We start from the raw sequence: 18,681 nt of genomic DNA on the forward strand, positions 1-18,681 counted from the left end.
AGGACGTTTGTTATTTTTAATAAATTTAAAGTCTATGAAGTCTATACACTTCAAAAAGAAATTCGAGAGAAAAAAAAAATTGAAATCAAATTGAATTGAATAATTTTAAATTTTTATAAAATCTCAAAATAAATAATTGCAATAATTTATAATATACAATCTAATACACCGAATTATGTTGCATACGAACAATTTTTGAATCTGTTTTTAATTTGTACAATGAATGTGTTTCACGCATAAAATTATACACATAAATATTTAAAAAAAGAAAATTTAATAAATAAAAGTTTCGAATCAATTTGTTCTTCTATCGTAATCAATTTTCTTTGAAGTATGATGGTTAGATAAGAAAAGAATCGAGTATCAAAATTTATTTCTAATTAAGTTAACATTGTATTGATAAAAATATATATAAGAGAAATTGTGATAAAACAAAAATGTGTTCGATAACTATATAAAAAGATTCGTAATAATTTAAATTTTTTTCATTTATAAAAATTAAAGATAAATCTGAAAAATAAAGAAATCTGAATATCCCAGAAAGATAATAAGCTAGAAAATGAGATTAGAACATTGGTTGGTTTCTTAACGCAAGAGACGATATGTTGAAAAGATATAAGAGAAATAAAAGAGACGAATTACTCCTCCGATACAATTACGGAAATAAATGAAACCAAGTGAATGAAACAATTTTAATAATAAGAACAAGGGTATATGACTTTGGAATCAATATTGATCAATATTGACAGTTGAAAAATAATCATTGAAAAGATAACATAAGAGAATCAATAAAATAGAATCCGCTTTTTTCGGATTTTTCCGATATCTCTTTGAGGATATCGATCGAATTGATAAAAATAGAGCAAAATCGTCGGTTGTTTTGCGTATTACGACCAATATCGAAATCAGATTATTAATCTCGATAAGTATTCAATCATGATATTTAAACGTCCATGTGACCATTTCATAAATTTATAAGATCCTTGTTTTTCTTTTTATTTATTTATTTTCAAAATGATATATCTTCAACGCCGTGACGAAGAACAACGTAGTGTCACGTTGAACTCACACTGAATATTGACAAAATTGGAAAAAGTATTAAAAAGTATCGATGAATCTAAGTTTAAAACAAGATCATTCAAATGGACTTGATCGAGGAGAAAAATACTTGCTTACGGGGGACATATTGTGACAGGAATAAAATAAAAAAACATTAAGATATCGGAGGAAAACAGGAAGCGAGGAAAGGGAGGAGAGAAAAAGGGAGAGAAAGATCCTGAATATGGTGGGAAGACATTATTTACACGTATTACAAAAAAGTCTCGATATTAAAATTATGAAATAGCAATCTTATCCGTTTTCTCTTAATTTGAAACAGGATAAAAAATTATGAGCCTATTGAGACGGACAAATTAAAAAAAAGTATTGCAAATCGAAGAAAAATCGTGAATTTCTAGAAATAAAATTAATTCCCGAGAAGATTAAGAGACGAGAAAAAAAAAAGAATTCATATTATGATTATTACTAGATTTGTGGACGCAATTATAAGAATACGCAGTTGATATACCGATATATGAGACGATAATATAATTATTTATTATTATTGGCGAGAAATATTTAAGGAATTATCGGTAAAATATATTCTCTCTAATACGGTACAAAATAGAGTACATAAAATTTAGTGAAATTTTCAGTATTCGATGATTTCATAACTTTTTACAAGTATTTATTACAATTGAATGTCCTAATACTTTTGAGTGGCAGTGTATGTTCACTTCTTTTTAAACACGCACACACACTCTTATATAACTGTGCAATGTCTTTTAACCATTGATATTTATAATCTGTCTTATAATCTAAAAGGGCATCGGTCCCTTGGTTGCAACAACAACGCTAAGTTGCACTTTTTCTATCTTAACTGCACTAAATGGTATTATATTTTGTTTGTTCGCTTCTGTAAAACTTGAGCTCATTTTTCTTTTTTTCCTTTCATTCTTTCTTTCTTTTTTTTTTTTTTTTTTACATCACAAATACACCAGCTTATTCTTCGAAAAAACTTTTTCATTCGTTTTCTTGATATAACAAAATTGTTATTTCTTCCATCCAATTAATTTTCCTCTTACAAACTTTACAAAGATAATTCACACGTGGAAGAACTTTCATACGACATCCTTTCTTCTTCATTCTTTCATTTGGCAGAGTTCGATATAAAATTGTTTCACGTGGCAGGAAATTAATTAGAACTTGATTCTCGTTCGAGTTCGTTAAAACATTATGTTCTTGTTCGATTGTTCGGTTTTCGTTTGCGACAATATATCTAATACAGAATTCTCCTCGCCACCGGCTAGCATTCGAACGTCTCTATCCGGATCTGATCTCATCTCTCTGAGTCTTTTCTCCACTTCTTCCGCCTGTTCGACTCCCAACCATTCTGCTAAATATCAAAATACATATTTGGTCAATTACGTTTAAAGCGTAATTTATATCGTGAATATATTAAAAAATAAATACTTACATCCCATAGGAATAACGTTCTTCGATAAAGTTCTCGCTACAACTAATCTTACGTTTGGTACTTTGTCGGTGGATAATTTTAACAAATTAGGTAACATTTCCTGGGAAAATCTATCCCCACTAATAGCGTTGCTGGATATTAATTTGGCGCATACAAAAGCGAACGTCTGCCTTCTGATCCATTTTTTTGCATACACAAGAGAAAATCTAAGCTCTTGAAATAGCGCCGTTACGTGACGTTCGTTGTCAGACAGATGAGCTACTATTTGCGTAACCTGTACAAAAGTAAATATATCGAATATAACGCGTTATTGCACAATGAATCTAAGCGTCACTGTTTCGTAAAATATAGAAGAGGAAAAAAAAATATATATATATATATAAATCATACCAAAGAAAGCGCAACATATCTCACAGCGGCAACTTTGTCGCGCAACAATTCAAGAGACAATGATACTATGTGCCGTTCTACGTCCGCAGGGTTAAACAGATTCACAACTTCTAACAACTGAGTAGCCAACTCTTCTCGAAATCTCCAATTCCACTCGGTATCGGTGGAAAGGAATTCCTTCAGTCTTGGCAAATATTGGCGACGATCGGTCGGTTTGAGTATTTTCAAAAATGTCGCTAGATGTTTGAGCACACCTATTCTGACCTCGTCTAAATCTTTGATAAATCCATCGTAGATCGGAACAAGATCAGTGACGGTAAGTTCCTCTCCAAGAATAATAGCGATTTCATGGATACTGGAGGCTAATGTGCGTCTCACTTTCCATTGATTGGCACTTGCCAAAGATTGGTAAGCTTGCTTCAAATATGGCCAATTTTCTTTCCCTAACGTGAGCACAACCGCGGGAAAGCTAAAAGCGCAATGATGAGGAATATCCGTGCCCATGTCTGAACATTGTTCCGGCTCGGCCATTGACAAAAACGAATCGATCAAATGTTGAGGAACGATCTCTTGATCGTTGAAATTGATAACATCGAATTTGTCCGTCGAATATTTATCTTCTTTTAACATGTTATCTAATAACGATGCTTTACTAGAAGCTGTAACGCCGATCAACGGCTGTTTCCGATTTACATTATTTTGCGCCGCAGATTTTTTGGCAGCTTCGACAAGTTCGTCGTCCAATGGAAGATCCGGTGCTATGTAATAGTACAGGAATGGATTAAAATTTTCCGTGTCGTCCAATGTATTTTGATCATCTTTGTCATTTTTTAGATGCTTTCTCTGTATCTGAAATAAATTATTTACCAAATAATTGTCAACTCTCGTCGGAAATAAATTTGATGATCGAACAAACGAAAGAATCGATCTTCTGTTTCTTAACTCGAGAAAAATGACTATTTTCAAGTGGGGGAAATGGGGGAGGGGGAAGGGAGAAACGAATTAAACTCGCGAACCATCGCGTCGGTTCGTTACTTACGGACACGTCGTACCTTCGATTTATAAGCTCTCATCCTGGAAATATGATCTTCCTGAGACTCATCCTCGTCATCGTCTTCTTCGAAGATTGGTTTTTGTATTATCACAGATAAATTGAAGTTATCCTTAGAATTATTATCCTCTGCGTCGAGTGTATGACTTCGTATCGCGCACTTGGTGGGGAATATTCCTTCGTACAAATACCTTATACTGCAATAAAATAACGATCGGTATGATATATATTTTTTTCTTTTGTTTTCGATTAAAAAAGAAAAAAAGAAGAAAAAGAAAACATTGAGACATCATAACATATCATAAGACATCATATCATAATAGATGGAATGAAAAATGAATCGGAGGATAAGATTGAAAAAAGAAACAAAGCGGAATAATTAAAACGGAAATAAAACAATACGAGAGCAGAATAGATGAAACAGAGGATAATAAAAACTTGTAGCTTTTTATACCTGAAACGAGTATCTTGTTGGCTGGTAAATACTAATTCACCGTGTTGATTATAAGTCACTTCGGTAAACTGTTTCGCGAACGTAGATATAAATGGTCCTAAAATTTGAAAGGCAGACATTCGCACCCACTTCGAATCGTCGTTAAGATGCGTGGCAAGAAGATCTGCCAAGAGTAATCGACGATGTTGAAGAGTCATACAGCACGAAACTGGCATCATAACGTCCACGCACGCTTTTCGGACACCCCACACTGTATCGCAACACAGATCGACAAATACCGGAAACTGTGAAAGAGAGTAAAAGAAATATTAGAATTTGTTTGAAAATAATATAATCAATTCGAGATATGAATTTTTATATAAAAAAAAAAAAAAAAAAAAAGAGAGAAAGAGATATACCTACCAATTTTCGGAAAAGGGTCTTCCTCCCAACAGCGGAGCAAAGTTTGCCAAAGTGCGACGCGCAGATTTTTCTCGTATAAAATTCTTTGTCTTTGCAGAGAGCGATGTATCTATCCAGAAAAATCTTTTCCGTCATCTCTTTGCCAATGAGCGGCGCCATTTTGCACATGAGCTGTGAATCGACATAACATATAACGATATATCTTTTAGGAAATGGAAACGGATATTTTATATATATGTATATGTGTGTTTGTACATATACATATATATATTTAAGGAAACGTGATTTAACAAAGAAAAGAAAAATTGGTATAATGGTGGGAAATGAAAGGAAGGAACGAACTAGAGATATTATAAAGATATGGATAAATTCATACACTCGCACATTTTCTAAAAAATAATTTTTCTCCATACGTGTAATTTTTAATTTAAAAGAGAGAAAACATATCGGCCGTTACCGTTTGAATCTCGACGAAGATATAAATCGCACCGTTCCGCTCATCAAAGCTGGCTGTGATACGAGTCCAAGTTACCACATCACAACCACTCTGATGGGAGGAACAGTCGAATTTTCGGTGGATAAAAAAAAACCTGGAAAAGAAGAAACGACAAATAGATAAATGGATGGATCGAGTCGAACGAGTTCGGGACAATTGCAAAAGATCGATCGTTTCGCGACGATTCTCCAATACTTCCTTCGTATACCCGCATCCGTACGAATCAGAAGGTCATTGTTCGACGACCATACGAATTGGACTCAGAGGTGAATCATTCTATCGTTATTCGACAACATGGCGTATTCATCGTATTTTATTCTTCCTCGTATCTATCTATTACTCATAAATTAGAACGATCGAACATTAACTCTCGTTTAAAAATCTTGGAACGAAGTTTTAAATACCGTCACGATATTCTACATCGATATCGATATCTGTTGCTTCAATTTCTAACGAATTAATTAATTATTTCAAGCGCAAGTTCGATATCGTTTGACGAAGAGAAGAAACAAAAAAAAAATAAATGAAAGAAGATAAGATATAATCTATAGGAATGACGCATAAGGAAGTGATGTTGAGATCGGTGTTCAATAAACGCGATCACGTCCTTCACGGATCCTGCGAATCCATGAGAGGAAGTCGACTATGAAAGAGTCTTTCCCGAAATTGGAAACTGTGCGTGAAGACTGGCTCTCCATATCAGGACGGGACTCGATCCGGGAAATGTTTTTCTTTAAAATGACTGGCGATGGAACGATGTATTTCGCGGGAAAACGATCTCACGCTGCCTATAGAAGAATGAGCGAAAAACGATCGAGAATGGATTTACGAGCGTAAAGGCGAGCAACGTGATACAATTGGTTTTACCAGAAAACCGAGCTTGTCTTAAGTCTTTATACTTGGTGATGATGAAAGATGGAACTCGATGAGAATCGATGATAATCGTTGGTTCAACGCGATGCCACGCTCATCAAAGCTGGCTGTGATATGAACGCTTGTATCAGCATATCACAACCACTTTGTGAGCGGTGCACACGCGCCAATCTTCCCATTTTTCTGACACAAGTTTTTCCTCGCAAAAACTATCGGGATTTCAGCGATATCCCAATAACGAATGGACGAATCGGATCAATTGGTCTATCTCCATAGAGATAGAGGAGACACGGATTCGTTGCAAAAAACGGCGATCCAAATCGTCAAAAATGGCTGTGATATGAAATCTAGAAAAGCAACACGCCACAACCAATTTGACGATTGGATCGCGTTGCGCTCTCGTTCTCCATCGTGCCCTCCATCTTCTGCCTCCACCTCTACCATCATGTCCTCTTCCGATGATCGTGCGAAAATACACTCGAACGAACGAAGAAAAATGAAAAAAGCGCGCGATTAAGAACAGAAGCGAAGATTACGCGTTATTATCATCCGTTATCCGGTGTTCATCGAGCATACACGATTGATTATTAATTAAACGGGCATTAAGCATATTCGAAGCGATACACGAACACACACGGTCCTTGACGATCGATTCTGCGGGCCAAGCTCATCAAAATGGCTGTGATATGACTCGAAACATTCCACAACCAATTTGATGTATCGGACCGCAAAAGGTATTTTCATTTCGGTGCTGTATACTCGATACAACGTTCCTCTCTCTCTCTCTCTCTCTCGCTCTCTCTCACGCTCGCTCTCGCTCTCCCCAATCTGTACAATGTCTCCCTTTCGCGTGGTTCCTCCGTTGCGGATCGCACATTTTCCATTCTTCCAAAGATACGTGTGCTCTCATCCTTCTCTCCGCTAATTATTTCTCTCGTCTCTCTTTTCGTTTTCTCTCGCGCCGTAGACGGACACAATTTTGCTCATCAAAGCTGGCTGTGATAGTCGATCTCTATGACAAACCAACTTTGATGGTAAAAGCATGTCCTTATCCGGGGATATTTTGCCCCCGTTTCTTGTTCTTCGTCCTCTTCTCTCTCTCTTTTTTTCTATATATATATATACATATATTTCCCCCCCCCCCTCTTTTTCTCACGACAAAATTTTATTTCTACTTTTTTGCTACACTCGGTTTAGTAATAACAATAATAATTCGATCCAACGAATTTAGCCAAGATTCAAGATGCCGCGGTCTCTTTAATACTCGTTCCCCGTATATGCGTATACATATATATATATATATATACCTAGTATTTTCTTGTTTCCATATCGATGAACGTTGCGGCAGAACGAACGCCGGATGAAAGACAAGATAGTGAGACGCGATAGCGTGAGAACATCTCACTACCCATGTCTTTCAGACGGAATCCGCCCGAAGGAGGACGCGTCTGAAGATTCAACGACTATAAACACGGAACACCTCTCGATCGGAGATAGAACACTTACTACTCCCGATCGTTGCGTTACATTTCTTTGCATAGTAGTCGAAGCCGAGTCCGAATGGATCAAGAATGCTAGGCGCGAGGGACGCGTCTCGCCTTGTTTTCTCCCCACGCTCCTTCTCCTACTTTCAATACATGCGTACACGTTTAACCGTGAGTAATTCTTTACATACGTATTCTTTGATTAAACAACGTCGACGATCGGGTTACGCTTCGTTTGAACGCGTTTAAAATGAGAAAACTCGTTAAACTACGTTGTCCCTAGGTGGAATTTTAAATAGTAAAAAAAGTGGAGAGGCGAGAAGAAAAGAGAAAAGGATCGATTCCGTAAAGTTAAGTTTTGTTCGACGAATGCATGCCTATTTTTTCTTAAAAAAAAAAAAAAAAAAAACAATGATATGCGACAAATCTCGCAAAAATCCGCCGAAACGGGAACAAAATTTGGACGATGATAGACGTTAGAAATTCGTTCTACATCGCGATCCTCTCTGAAGTCCTTTTTTCTTTCATTCTCTTCTTTTTTTTCTTTTCCTTCTTCTTCTTCTTCTTCTTTTTCTTCTTCTTCTTCTTTTTCTTTGATCCAGAAACGACGTCGATGAATTAAAGTCTATATAGTGGATTATTATGGGCAAAGAATATAACGATAACGGAAAAAAAAATGAGGTAAATTTATGGTATAAAAAAGACAAAGTCGGGAAAACGAAAGAAACGCAAAATGAAAAAAAAAAAAAATACTGGAAACTTACGGAGATGCCAGAGCTAAGGAAATCGACGGACCTACAGAGGGTTTCTATTACGGGACACAGTTTGACCTCGATCGTGATGTTGTCGAGAACTCCCTTCTTCGTTAACGTTAACACCGCTGTCTGGGCTGTCATTCGTACCTAGGCCAACAACCAGAAAGAAAAAAAAAAAAGGAAATCTTCAATGGATTTTATAATTCGTTGCCGCGTTACGGTAACTTGGCGAAAAAGGAGCAGAGAGAAAAACACGATTCTCGAAGGAGAGGGGTATACATCCGGGCTGTCGAATATATCGGGACTTTCATAAAGGGACTTTTCAGAGAAAAGATACTTATCGATAAATGCAATTGTTCGATAATAAGCGGTAACAGGAACATGAATCATGGAAATATTCACCTGATTATCTTGATCCTGTAGATATTTGATAATGATACCAAGTAAATGATCGTGAACGACATTGTCGAATAGATGAGGAGATTCTTGGCAGATCGTCGCGACATGAGGTATATGCTCCACCAGGTCCAACCGAACTTGCGTGTCTGAAATTAGAAAGAATGGATTTTTGAATCGTTCAAATTCCTTTAAAAAAAAATTCTTTTTCTTTTTTTTTTTTCTTTCTTTCTTTCGTTTTTTCATTCAAATCGTTCCGACAAAGATCCCTTCCTTATTATTAAATAAACAGTTATAGATGATTAAAGATCGTTAATTTGTTCGCGAAAGAGCAAACTTTTTGATCCTTTTCCTTCTTTCATCATCCTAACGAAGAAAAAAAATTCAAGAATTCACGAGTTACGGTACCCAGACTACCGTGAATGTAAATTTATTTTAATCGGCACCGATACGATCGAATAGGCGAGATATCCGCCAAAAATTTCCCTCGAATAATTAATTAATCGTGGAATATTCACGGATCGCGGAACGAGAATTTCTTCCCGCGAATCTAACGTTATTCTTAATTGATAAAAATTGCAAAAAAAGAAGAGAGAAAAAAAAGAGAAAAACAAAAAAGAAAAAAAACGAAAGAAAGAAAGAAAGAAAGAAAAAAGGAGAAAATAATAAGAATAAAAGAAGGGCCAGTTTGATCGATTGTTTCCGAGTCAAGAGGGGAAAGAACTTGGGGCATTTTAAGAAGGAATCCGATCGTTTCTTTGCAACTCACGATCGGCCGTTAACCGGCGATCATTCGTGCGTCGAAAGCGAAAAAAACAGTAGGGAAAGGCAAGGGGCCATTGTTGAACGTTTCCTCGACCTTGGACATTTTTATTTCCCCGACGGAGACGTTTTCGTGGAAATATCGTGGAACGAGGAAGAAAGGCGACGCCGCGAAAGGGCACCACCCCCGTTGATTAAGAAAAGTTAAGAAAAGTTGCAACTACGAAATGCTGGTAAGGAAAAGGAAGAATCTTCCGACTGGTCATTAGGGGAATGACCACGCGAGTTCTCCTTCCGCTTAACACACTGGACAGGTGTAACGTGGTGGGAATTACGTCGCTCGTTAATTTGCTCGAGAATCTTGGTCGAGATCGCGTTTCACAATGGAATGGAATTTTGGGAAAACGTTTACGTTTTCTATATATATATATATATATATATATATATATATATATATATCACAATTTTAACACGTGAAAAACGATCAACTGATAAGATTAAATTTATACGAGTATAGAAGAGAAAATTCACATACCGTCGTACGTTTCCCCTAAATATCAATCTCCGTCATCGAACATTTGGAAAAAAACTTTTAGGCTTTTCGTGGTATTCCAATACTACGAAAGTCATAACGTTTCCTCCGATTTGATAAGTAACGGAAACGGAATACTTGAATTGAACAAAATTAAACTGACGAATTTTTGTAAAAATTCTACGAACGCGTCGAAAAATTAGAAAGTGGAAAAAAGAAGAAACGAAAAATAAACGAATTCACTTTCACTTTCCGGTTAAAGTAATTGGTTAATGCGGTACAGCGGTTAATCGAGATACACGAAAAAACGCGGGAAAAATTGTTCTTCGAAGAAGAATACGAACGAGTCGGAAGAAAGACGTTACAAAGCGACGAGCGTGGGTGCAACTGAGGGTCGTTCGTCGCGGGAAACGCACCTTCCCGATTTGTCCAACTTTTCCACCTAGGAGTGGGGGGATGTGAAGGGTAGCTGTTGCCCCACCAGTTGGCGGCAAGGCCCAACTAGGAAGCGAGAAAGAGAGAGGGTAGGGGGATTCGTTCGTTTTCGGTCGTTTTCGTGAGGCCCACGGTCGAGCACGTGCTCGTTTTTTCCGCTCCCCTCTCCCCTCCCTCCCTCCCTCCCTCCCCCTCGTTTCCCGTTTCCCACCGATTTCTACGATCGTTCGTGTCGACCGACGAAACGCGAACAACACCCTCCATTCCCCTCCCCTTTCCGCACGCTAAGCAACCAACCCTAGTCCATTAATCACGCGCTGGGTCTTATCTACCGTTCCCCGCCTACTCCATCCTCCAGCCTTCTGTCCGGGACACGAGATCCCGCCAAAAATATCCCGCTGCGTTCCTACAGGATTAGGCGTCCACCGATTATTTACCCTCCGCCATCTCGAACCGTCGTCTTTTCCTTCTTCGCGTCTTCCTTCGCTGCTTCCTGCTCTCGCCCTCTCCTCTTTCCTTCTTTCTCATGTACCTGTATACGCGTCTTCTTCTTTCCACATCGCGTGCCTCGTCATATTTTTTCCTTTTCCTTTTTATTCCCAATAGATTTTATAAAGAATTTAAAAAGAAGGAGGAGGATAATCGTTCGGGATCAAGTCGACGGACCACGACGTTCGAATCGATATCGAGGACGATAATGAAATTTTACGACGCTTCTTTATCCGCGCGATTGATGAAAAAAAAGAAAATCGGCATTCTATATATCTATAATCGGTTTTCCCTTCGTAGTTGCACGAAGATTGATCTAGTTTGTACGACGACGGCGATCGATCGATGATATATATCCGGCGAAAAGACATTGATTGAATTCTTTTCATTTTTGAGGAAGCGTTCTTTTTTCCCGTCTTTAAAAATGACGAAACATTATAATTATTCCTCGAATCACGTTTTCGCGTTGCAAACAAAGAGAGAAGGAGAAAAGGAAATGAAAGAAATATGAAGCTTGTACACATTTCCATTCTATATATGGCGGAGAATTGGGAGAAACTGTTCTCTCTGTCTAAAGTTGATCGAAAGAAAAAAGAAAGGGGGGCGCGCGTGTTCGCGATCCCCTTCGATACTTCCGTGCCGCTCTAGGAAGCGGACTCGTCCAAAAATACGTGAACGCGTGTGTCGCGTGCCCCTGAATCCTGAAATCTTGCTTCCTCGAGGCCAACCCTCATCTACTTTTCCTCTTTCGCCGCGCGTCGCCCTCTCCCTCTTTCCACGCTTCGATCGGTTCACGGAAAAACACCGGCACGTGTTACGGCCAACATGTTCCTCCGCTCCCTAAAAATAGTTGGCTCGGTAACACTCGACGGATCATGCGTCACAATGCATCTTTTTTCGACAGTTGCACCTCTCTTCGGGAAACGTTCGATGCCACGTAAGACAAATGCGCGCGCACCGCATATTCGATCGAATCTTGGTAAAACTTGGGAAATTTCTTCTATACGATCTATACTTTCGAATTACATCGATAATCGATTAAGACGAATCTCGTGAAAGAAGGGATTCCGATTCGAGGTACCGGAAATCTTAGATTCAGTGAGAAAATATAGATAAGTTGAATCGATCGACTCAACAATTCTTTCTCTGGAAAATTCTTCGTTTTTACAAAATTAGCATTCGACTTTTCGTAATCCAAATGATTAATCTTTAATGAAGAATAAATATACGTTAAAAGGAACATTTTCATTCATTCTCTAGTTATATACGTATCAGCTATTTTATTCTAAAGCGTCTTATTTTGCCTCGCATAACGAATGCGTACGATTTGGTTTTGATTTGATAATTAGAGATAAAATATTGAAGCACAATGTAAGAATTAATATTGATATTTGAGATGAAAAGAGTTATTATTCTATTCTTACTCGTACATCAAAACTTGTTAATCTTAAATTTTTCGCGCCTTTCTTGATGACGTTGAAACGAAGAACGTGTTCGAAGAACCACGATCTCAAAATATTTCAACCATCGTCTATATTTTGTCGTCTATATTTTTCGTTTAACGGAAACATTAACGATTCGATTTTATTCTCTACTTTCCTTTGCTAAGATAAAATAAATTGATTAAAATTATACGTGTAAATTATGGTGGACTTTTCGCCATTAAAACTATTATTGTATTTTCTTCAAATTATAGAACGTCGATACGACCGATTCGTACGATTAAATTAGATACAAAGCAATGGGCTAATTTTTGGCAGAAACGCATATTACGCATATCGAATATCCACCATTCGTACGCGTTCCGTTCCATTCAGGATTCGTTAACGATCACAAACGTCTAAGTAGGATCGATGGATTTACATATTTGCAATTGTTCTACGATTCTCTTTGTCGGTGCGGAGTCGTGTATTTTGTAAGAGAGCACTGTCACGCGACGAAGATATAAAAGTAGAGGCGTGCGTTTGTTTCGCGCGATGGTGGAGTCCCGCAGAGATCGACGCGGCGGTCTTAAAGTGTTTTCGAAGGCTGGCGAGAAAAGAAAGGAGCCATCACTGGGATGAAAACGCAGTGGCGCGTTATTTTCCACGTTTCCTCGAACCGGTCCAGGTAAAAAGAAAACGCTTTTCGCAGAAGGATCGTTCTCGACCCATACTAGTGGGTAGCTGTTGCTTTTTCAAAGGTGCCTCCTTTCTCTCTTTCTTCCCTATTCCTCTTCGTCTTCTTCTTTCTATATTTCGGCTTTCGTTAGGGTGACGTTTCACAAGTAGATACTCATCGACGGAATGTCACGGATGACCTTTGAACATGCTTCTTCCTCGGTTCTACGAAACCTCGACCAAAAATATTTCCGATCGTTTTCGATCTTCGAAGAAACGGAATAGAAGGGCGCTATTGACGCGTTGCATCGCATTGTTTCTCCAACTACCTGACCAATCGTGTCATTTGTTCCTTTCGTTAAAATAATCTTAACGATATAGACGTAAGTATATCGAAGATAAAATCACTTTGGAAAGCAAGAGTATCCGATACTTAACGAAATAAAATATAATATGATAAAGAAAAAAAAACGCGTCGAGGAATAATAAATTTTATGCATTTTCATTTATTTGTAATAAAATGAAAAAAAATATATCGTTGTAACGGAATATTAAAGCGAATGTAAATATTTTTATATTCATGTTTGCGGAACATTTGTGATAATTTAAAAAAAGAAAAATACATATCCTTGTATCGATCCTTGAAACGCCTGTTCGTTTCAAAAATGAACATTAGCAAAAAAAAAAAAAAAAAAAGAAAAAAGGAAACTATATCGAACTAATATCAAACTATAAACCTCGTATAAATACGTCGCATAGGGAAATCAAAGAAACGAGAAACTTCCGGCAAGGCGCGTGCTACACCGGAAGCGAAGACAATCTTGTCGTCACCTAATACGGAGCAACAGCCTCGTCGTCTGCAACCCCAACTGGCTTCTTCGTCATTTACCCCACTGGAAACGCGGAACACGTTTCTGTCTTCTCTCAAAAACGGGTCCCGGCCCTTCTATTTTTAAACTTCTCCCAATATCCCACCCACGATTTTCGTTCCATGTTTTTCGTTCGAGGAAACGGAGCCGAGCAACCGGAAAAACAAATGGCGAACCGCCTAAAAAGGAATTTTCTGGAGGGAAAAACACAGCGCCTATCCCTGTGCACGTATTTCCATTTTTTTTCCAACGCCTCGTTCACGATTAGTATTTCTGTAAGAAGCGACTCCGAACGACATAGAAGATGTTAAAAATATTTATTTGTGTAATAGATAAGTATTTCAAGTTAGATTCGATCACGAGAATTTAATTTCGATTTTTCGACTTTACACGAAACAAGATTATTATTGCCAGATCCAATTATTAGAATTAATTCGAATGATTTTTGTACAAACGTTCCGAAGATTGATGAAAATGAATGAAGTGCGATAAATAAATGTGACGATAAATGTTTCTTAAGCATCATGGCAACGTGCACATCGTCTGTCTTCTCTCGTTGCCTGTTAGTTTTAGCGGAGAAAATTTTTTATTCGGCATAAAATCTTTTGCGCAGTGAGATTTGCAATGGTTAAGTATATTGCCGTTGTTTTTCGGCAAATATTCATTCCATTTTTTTAAGAATCGTGCAATTATGAAGAGTGGAAGAAACGTGATGTACACATCTAAAATGTGATTCTACATTTTATACATCGGAAAAAATATGATTAAAATAATTATAAAGCAAAGCAAACAGATTGTACAAACAAAAACTAAAAGCCAAAAATTAAAAAAAAAAACAAACAAAAAAAAAATACAACATCTCGGCAAAAATGCAAGATTGCATCGACAAATTTCGTCGTGTGCAAGCAATCAAGGATTTGGCTCAGAATTATTTCCAATCCTTTTATCTCGTAAGGTGCAATTTGCAAAATGTGTATATGATGCAATAAACGTATAAAAGTGCAACAAACATTCGCGTTTATCTTCGATGTTTTTAAATTTTATTTCATAAATTATAAAATTTTATTGGTTGAAAATATTATGTACATTAACTATCGAAGAAAGATTAAAAGTTTGAGAGATCGTTTTTCTTTGAAATTTTTTTAATAAAGGATAAAACGTTAAAGCAGTAAAACGTTTCGTTCAGTTTTCTCATTTTATACAGATGTATTTTATCTAATTAAAAAAAAAGAAAAAAAAAGAAAAAAAGAAAAAAAAGAAAAATGGATTTTTAAACTTACCAGGGTCTTCGACAATCTGTTGCACCGATTGCATCACTTCGTTCACGTTAAGTTTCGTTCCATTGTTTGCAGCAGTGCGAAATACCTCGACCAACATCCTTCCGATTCTCTGTCTGTAAAAAAGAAGGACTTAGATTAGTTGGTAATTTTGATCGAAAGAAAGAAAGAAAGAAAGAAAGAAATTTTCATTCGTATATGTACATAAATGATCGATGAGAGATGGATGAGAAATGGATGATCGATAAAAATACGAGAATTATGTACTAAATGTAAGAATTTATATATATCACTGAGTTTAAATATTTAAATAAATATCCATTTTTAAATTTATCTTACAAATAAAATATATATTTGTATAATTTATATAAGGAGTAGATATAACAAATTAACTTTGTTTTTTCTTCTATTTTTCTACTTTTTATCGATACAATTTGAAATTTAAAACTATAACCATAGTTTCAATTAATCAAACACTTAAACCAAAATTTCTTTCAGTTTTACACGCAAGGATAGTTTCTCGACACAAAAATTAACAGAACTTAAAAATATAAGTGGTAAGTGTTATTAATATTTAATATTTCTTCAAATTAATTCGTTGTCTTTAAAATTCAATTTTTCTCTTATCTTAAATTTAAATACTTTTATCCGCGTTTTATTTTTCCATACGTTTCTTAATATTAATATTTTCTATAAATATTATAAAGAAAAAATATTATAAAGTATACAAATATTTTATCGATTTAAAATGCGTTTTACAGGTCTGTATAAAATATTTATTCGACATATAAAATATATATTGGACTATCGATATAAAGGATCTTGAAATTTTGAATTTCACAAGATATAATAATTAAGATTCGAAAAGAACGATGCATAAGAAATATGATATTATTTATCTGCTGCGAGTTGATAAATCGAAACAATGGCAAGAAAAATTTGCTCATCGACATCCATCTTATTCATTTTTTGAAATTTAATTAATTAGATTTTCGTCGCATTTTTGTCAAGTGCAAATTTACCGTTAATATGTCACGTATATAAAAAAAAGACGATACGATTATCTCGCGGTGAATATAAATTTTGATTCAGTTATTACGGGTAAGATTGAAAAGGAAGTGAGAGGAAAAGAAAGAAGGAAAAAAAAATCGGAAGAAAAGAAAGGTTTACCCAAGGAAAATTACATTTTCTTCGCGGAATTGCGGATGAATGCAAATATCAGCGATGGGGACGATAATTAACGGGGAATAGAGGAAAGAAGTTGCGGGGAGGAAGAGAGAAAAAAAGTTTTAACAAGGAAACGGATAGGCCCATGCGACCACGAGGTGACGAGACTCGAATCGTTGCCGCGTCTCTGAAATTCCCGAGATCGGCCAACTTTCCGTTTTCAAGCTTGCTTCCTCAACCCCAATTTCGTTCAAACTTGAAAGAAGTTTCAGAAACGAGGCGTATACTTTACTTTGTCGAATTTTAACGATCGCGGGTGTGGATATTCGAATGGACAGAAGATCGAAAGGGAACGGACAAATGGTCGGTGATCGTTAGTCGGCCATCGTGACGGCATCGGAAATAGGAGGCAACGTCCTTCTTTAAACGAAAAATTGAACGTAACTGGCTACTAGCTAGCTACGTGACGAAAGAAAAAAAGTAGAAGATGAGACTCAAGATGTATCGACGTTGTTCTCTCACGAGAAGGGAAGAGAGAGAGAGAGAGAGAGAGAGAGAAGAAGGGAGAGGGAGAGAGAGAGAGAGAGAGAGATGATAAGATGGAAAGAAAAAAAGTAGGAAGAAGGCGAGAAGATACGGCAAATTCGATCCTTCAGTTTGGCGTCCTCGCAAGACTTCCCCCCACTGTGCGTTAGGCTTGTCGCGATGGAGAGGAATTCTATCCCCTCTCCTCTGCACAACGTATGAACCGATGGACGCGGGGGAGATGTGGTGGGGGGAAGTTGGAAGAGAGCGCGGTGCTGACAGCCGCGAGACGAAGAAAGGCGACAGTGGCACGAGACATTTAGAGCGATAAAGACCGAGCGTGGTAGGTCGGCGAAGCGGAGGAGGAGGGGGAGGAGAGGCAGCGGTATGGTGGGGGGTAGAACCGGCACCAACGAAAGATCGTTTGCGGTGCCCCACCAGAAATTTATCAGACGAGCGGAGGTGGGGGTGGCCGTTCTCCAAAGTCGTTGGAGAACGGGTAGAGGGATGGTACCGCCCGTGAACGCCTACCGTGCCGGCGCAAACATGGCCGCCACCAGCGTCGTCGTCGACGACGACACCGACCACGAGGATGCGACGACTACTAACTCCGCTCATGTACCCCTGAACTTCTTCTTCTTCTTCTTCTTCTTCCCCCTTTTCTTTTTCTTTTCATTTTCTTTTTCTTTTTGTCGATCAACGTAGCGAACGTATACGCGAGAACACGTGGACAGATCGAGCCAACGAAACGATTTTCTTTTACATTCGTTACGTTTTATTCGTAATCGTAACGTGACAGTTTCAACCGATTACGAAGAATGTGGCGATATCCGCGGACCCAGCTTCACCCCTGGCCCAAAATTAAAGTATAACCGAGTAACTTGGTTGGTGCGCATGTTCGTGTTTCAGGATGGTTCGTAAGATCGATAGGGAAGACGGTGGTTTCGTGACCGACCGGCTTCAGGGGCTGGTTTCGATTTTAGGGTAAAGTCGATTTACCACGGCTATTGTTCCCAAATATAACACGTTCCAAGTTTTACGCTTTGCTCTAACACGTATGATTTCCCACTGATTCGATCGATACATTTATTGTAAATTACAGGGCAGATACGTATTTACTCGTCTATTTAGAATAAATGGCGATCGTTTAAATTATAATTATAGCAAAATATAGGATAAAAATTATTAATTTTCTACTTCGTTACAACTTCAACGAGAAAGAAAATAATTAGTTCGAAATTTATTTATTCATCGGTACAATTAAATTATAAAGATGATTAGATCGTCTTTGGATAAATATCGGTCATATTGCGAACAATAGAAATTCGATCATCGTTGATCATCAATAGAATTGAACATTGAATGGTTACAAGAAGACTTTACGGAAAATCACAATCAAATCAAAATCAAAAACAGTTTATCGTAAACAAAAAGAATTTGAACATGCTGTTTCGTAATTATTAACATATTTATTTATCCAAAATATTAGATATATTTCTTTGTAAGTATTTTCAACCAAATTACACAGATCTTTGATATTTTTCTAATCATCGTTAATCACGAAACGATAGAATTTAAAACATAAGATGCATTCGTATCTTGCTGAAAAAACCATATATACGCTTTCGTTTAAAGAATTGCATTAAATTAAACGAAGAGTTGATGATAATTGAACGTGAAAATTTCTCGATGTCGATGTATACGAGTTGG

The 18,681-nt window shown here is 37.1% G+C and overlaps 1 protein-coding gene across 20 annotated transcripts in view; it reads right to left on the reverse strand.

The window, feature by feature from the left end:
- Nucleotides 1-1,616: 1,616 nt before the first annotated feature.
- LOC107992804 (serine/threonine-protein phosphatase 4 regulatory subunit 1) overlaps nucleotides 1,617-18,681 on the reverse strand; it is a 107,778-nt gene continuing 90,713 nt past the window's right edge. For 15 of the 20 annotated variants that reach the window (XM_062082653.1, XM_062082670.1, XM_062082601.1 and 12 more), the window contains 9 exons: nucleotides 15,283-15,395; nucleotides 8,823-8,965; nucleotides 8,430-8,567; nucleotides 4,813-4,983; nucleotides 4,411-4,694; nucleotides 3,958-4,153; nucleotides 2,906-3,754; nucleotides 2,516-2,789; nucleotides 1,617-2,434 (listed from right to left, as the gene is read on the reverse strand). In XM_062082653.1, coding sequence (XP_061938637.1) covers nucleotides 2,265-2,434; nucleotides 2,516-2,789; nucleotides 2,906-3,754; nucleotides 3,958-4,153; nucleotides 4,411-4,694; nucleotides 4,813-4,983; nucleotides 8,430-8,567; nucleotides 8,823-8,965; nucleotides 15,283-15,379 — 2,322 coding nt within the window. In that variant the 5' untranslated portion in view covers nucleotides 15,380-15,395 and the 3' untranslated portion in view covers nucleotides 1,617-2,264. The remainder of the gene's footprint in view (nucleotides 2,435-2,515; nucleotides 2,790-2,905; nucleotides 3,755-3,957; nucleotides 4,154-4,410; nucleotides 4,695-4,812; nucleotides 4,984-8,429; nucleotides 8,568-8,822; nucleotides 8,966-15,282; nucleotides 15,396-18,681) is intronic. The other 5 variants (XM_062082650.1, XM_062082602.1, XM_062082637.1 and 2 more) reach the window with 2 other exon arrangements.

Source organism: Apis cerana, linkage group LG1, assembly GCF_029169275.1.
Source record: "Apis cerana isolate GH-2021 linkage group LG1, AcerK_1.0, whole genome shotgun sequence".
In the NCBI taxonomy this organism is placed as follows: Eukaryota; Metazoa; Arthropoda; class Insecta; order Hymenoptera; family Apidae; genus Apis; species Apis cerana.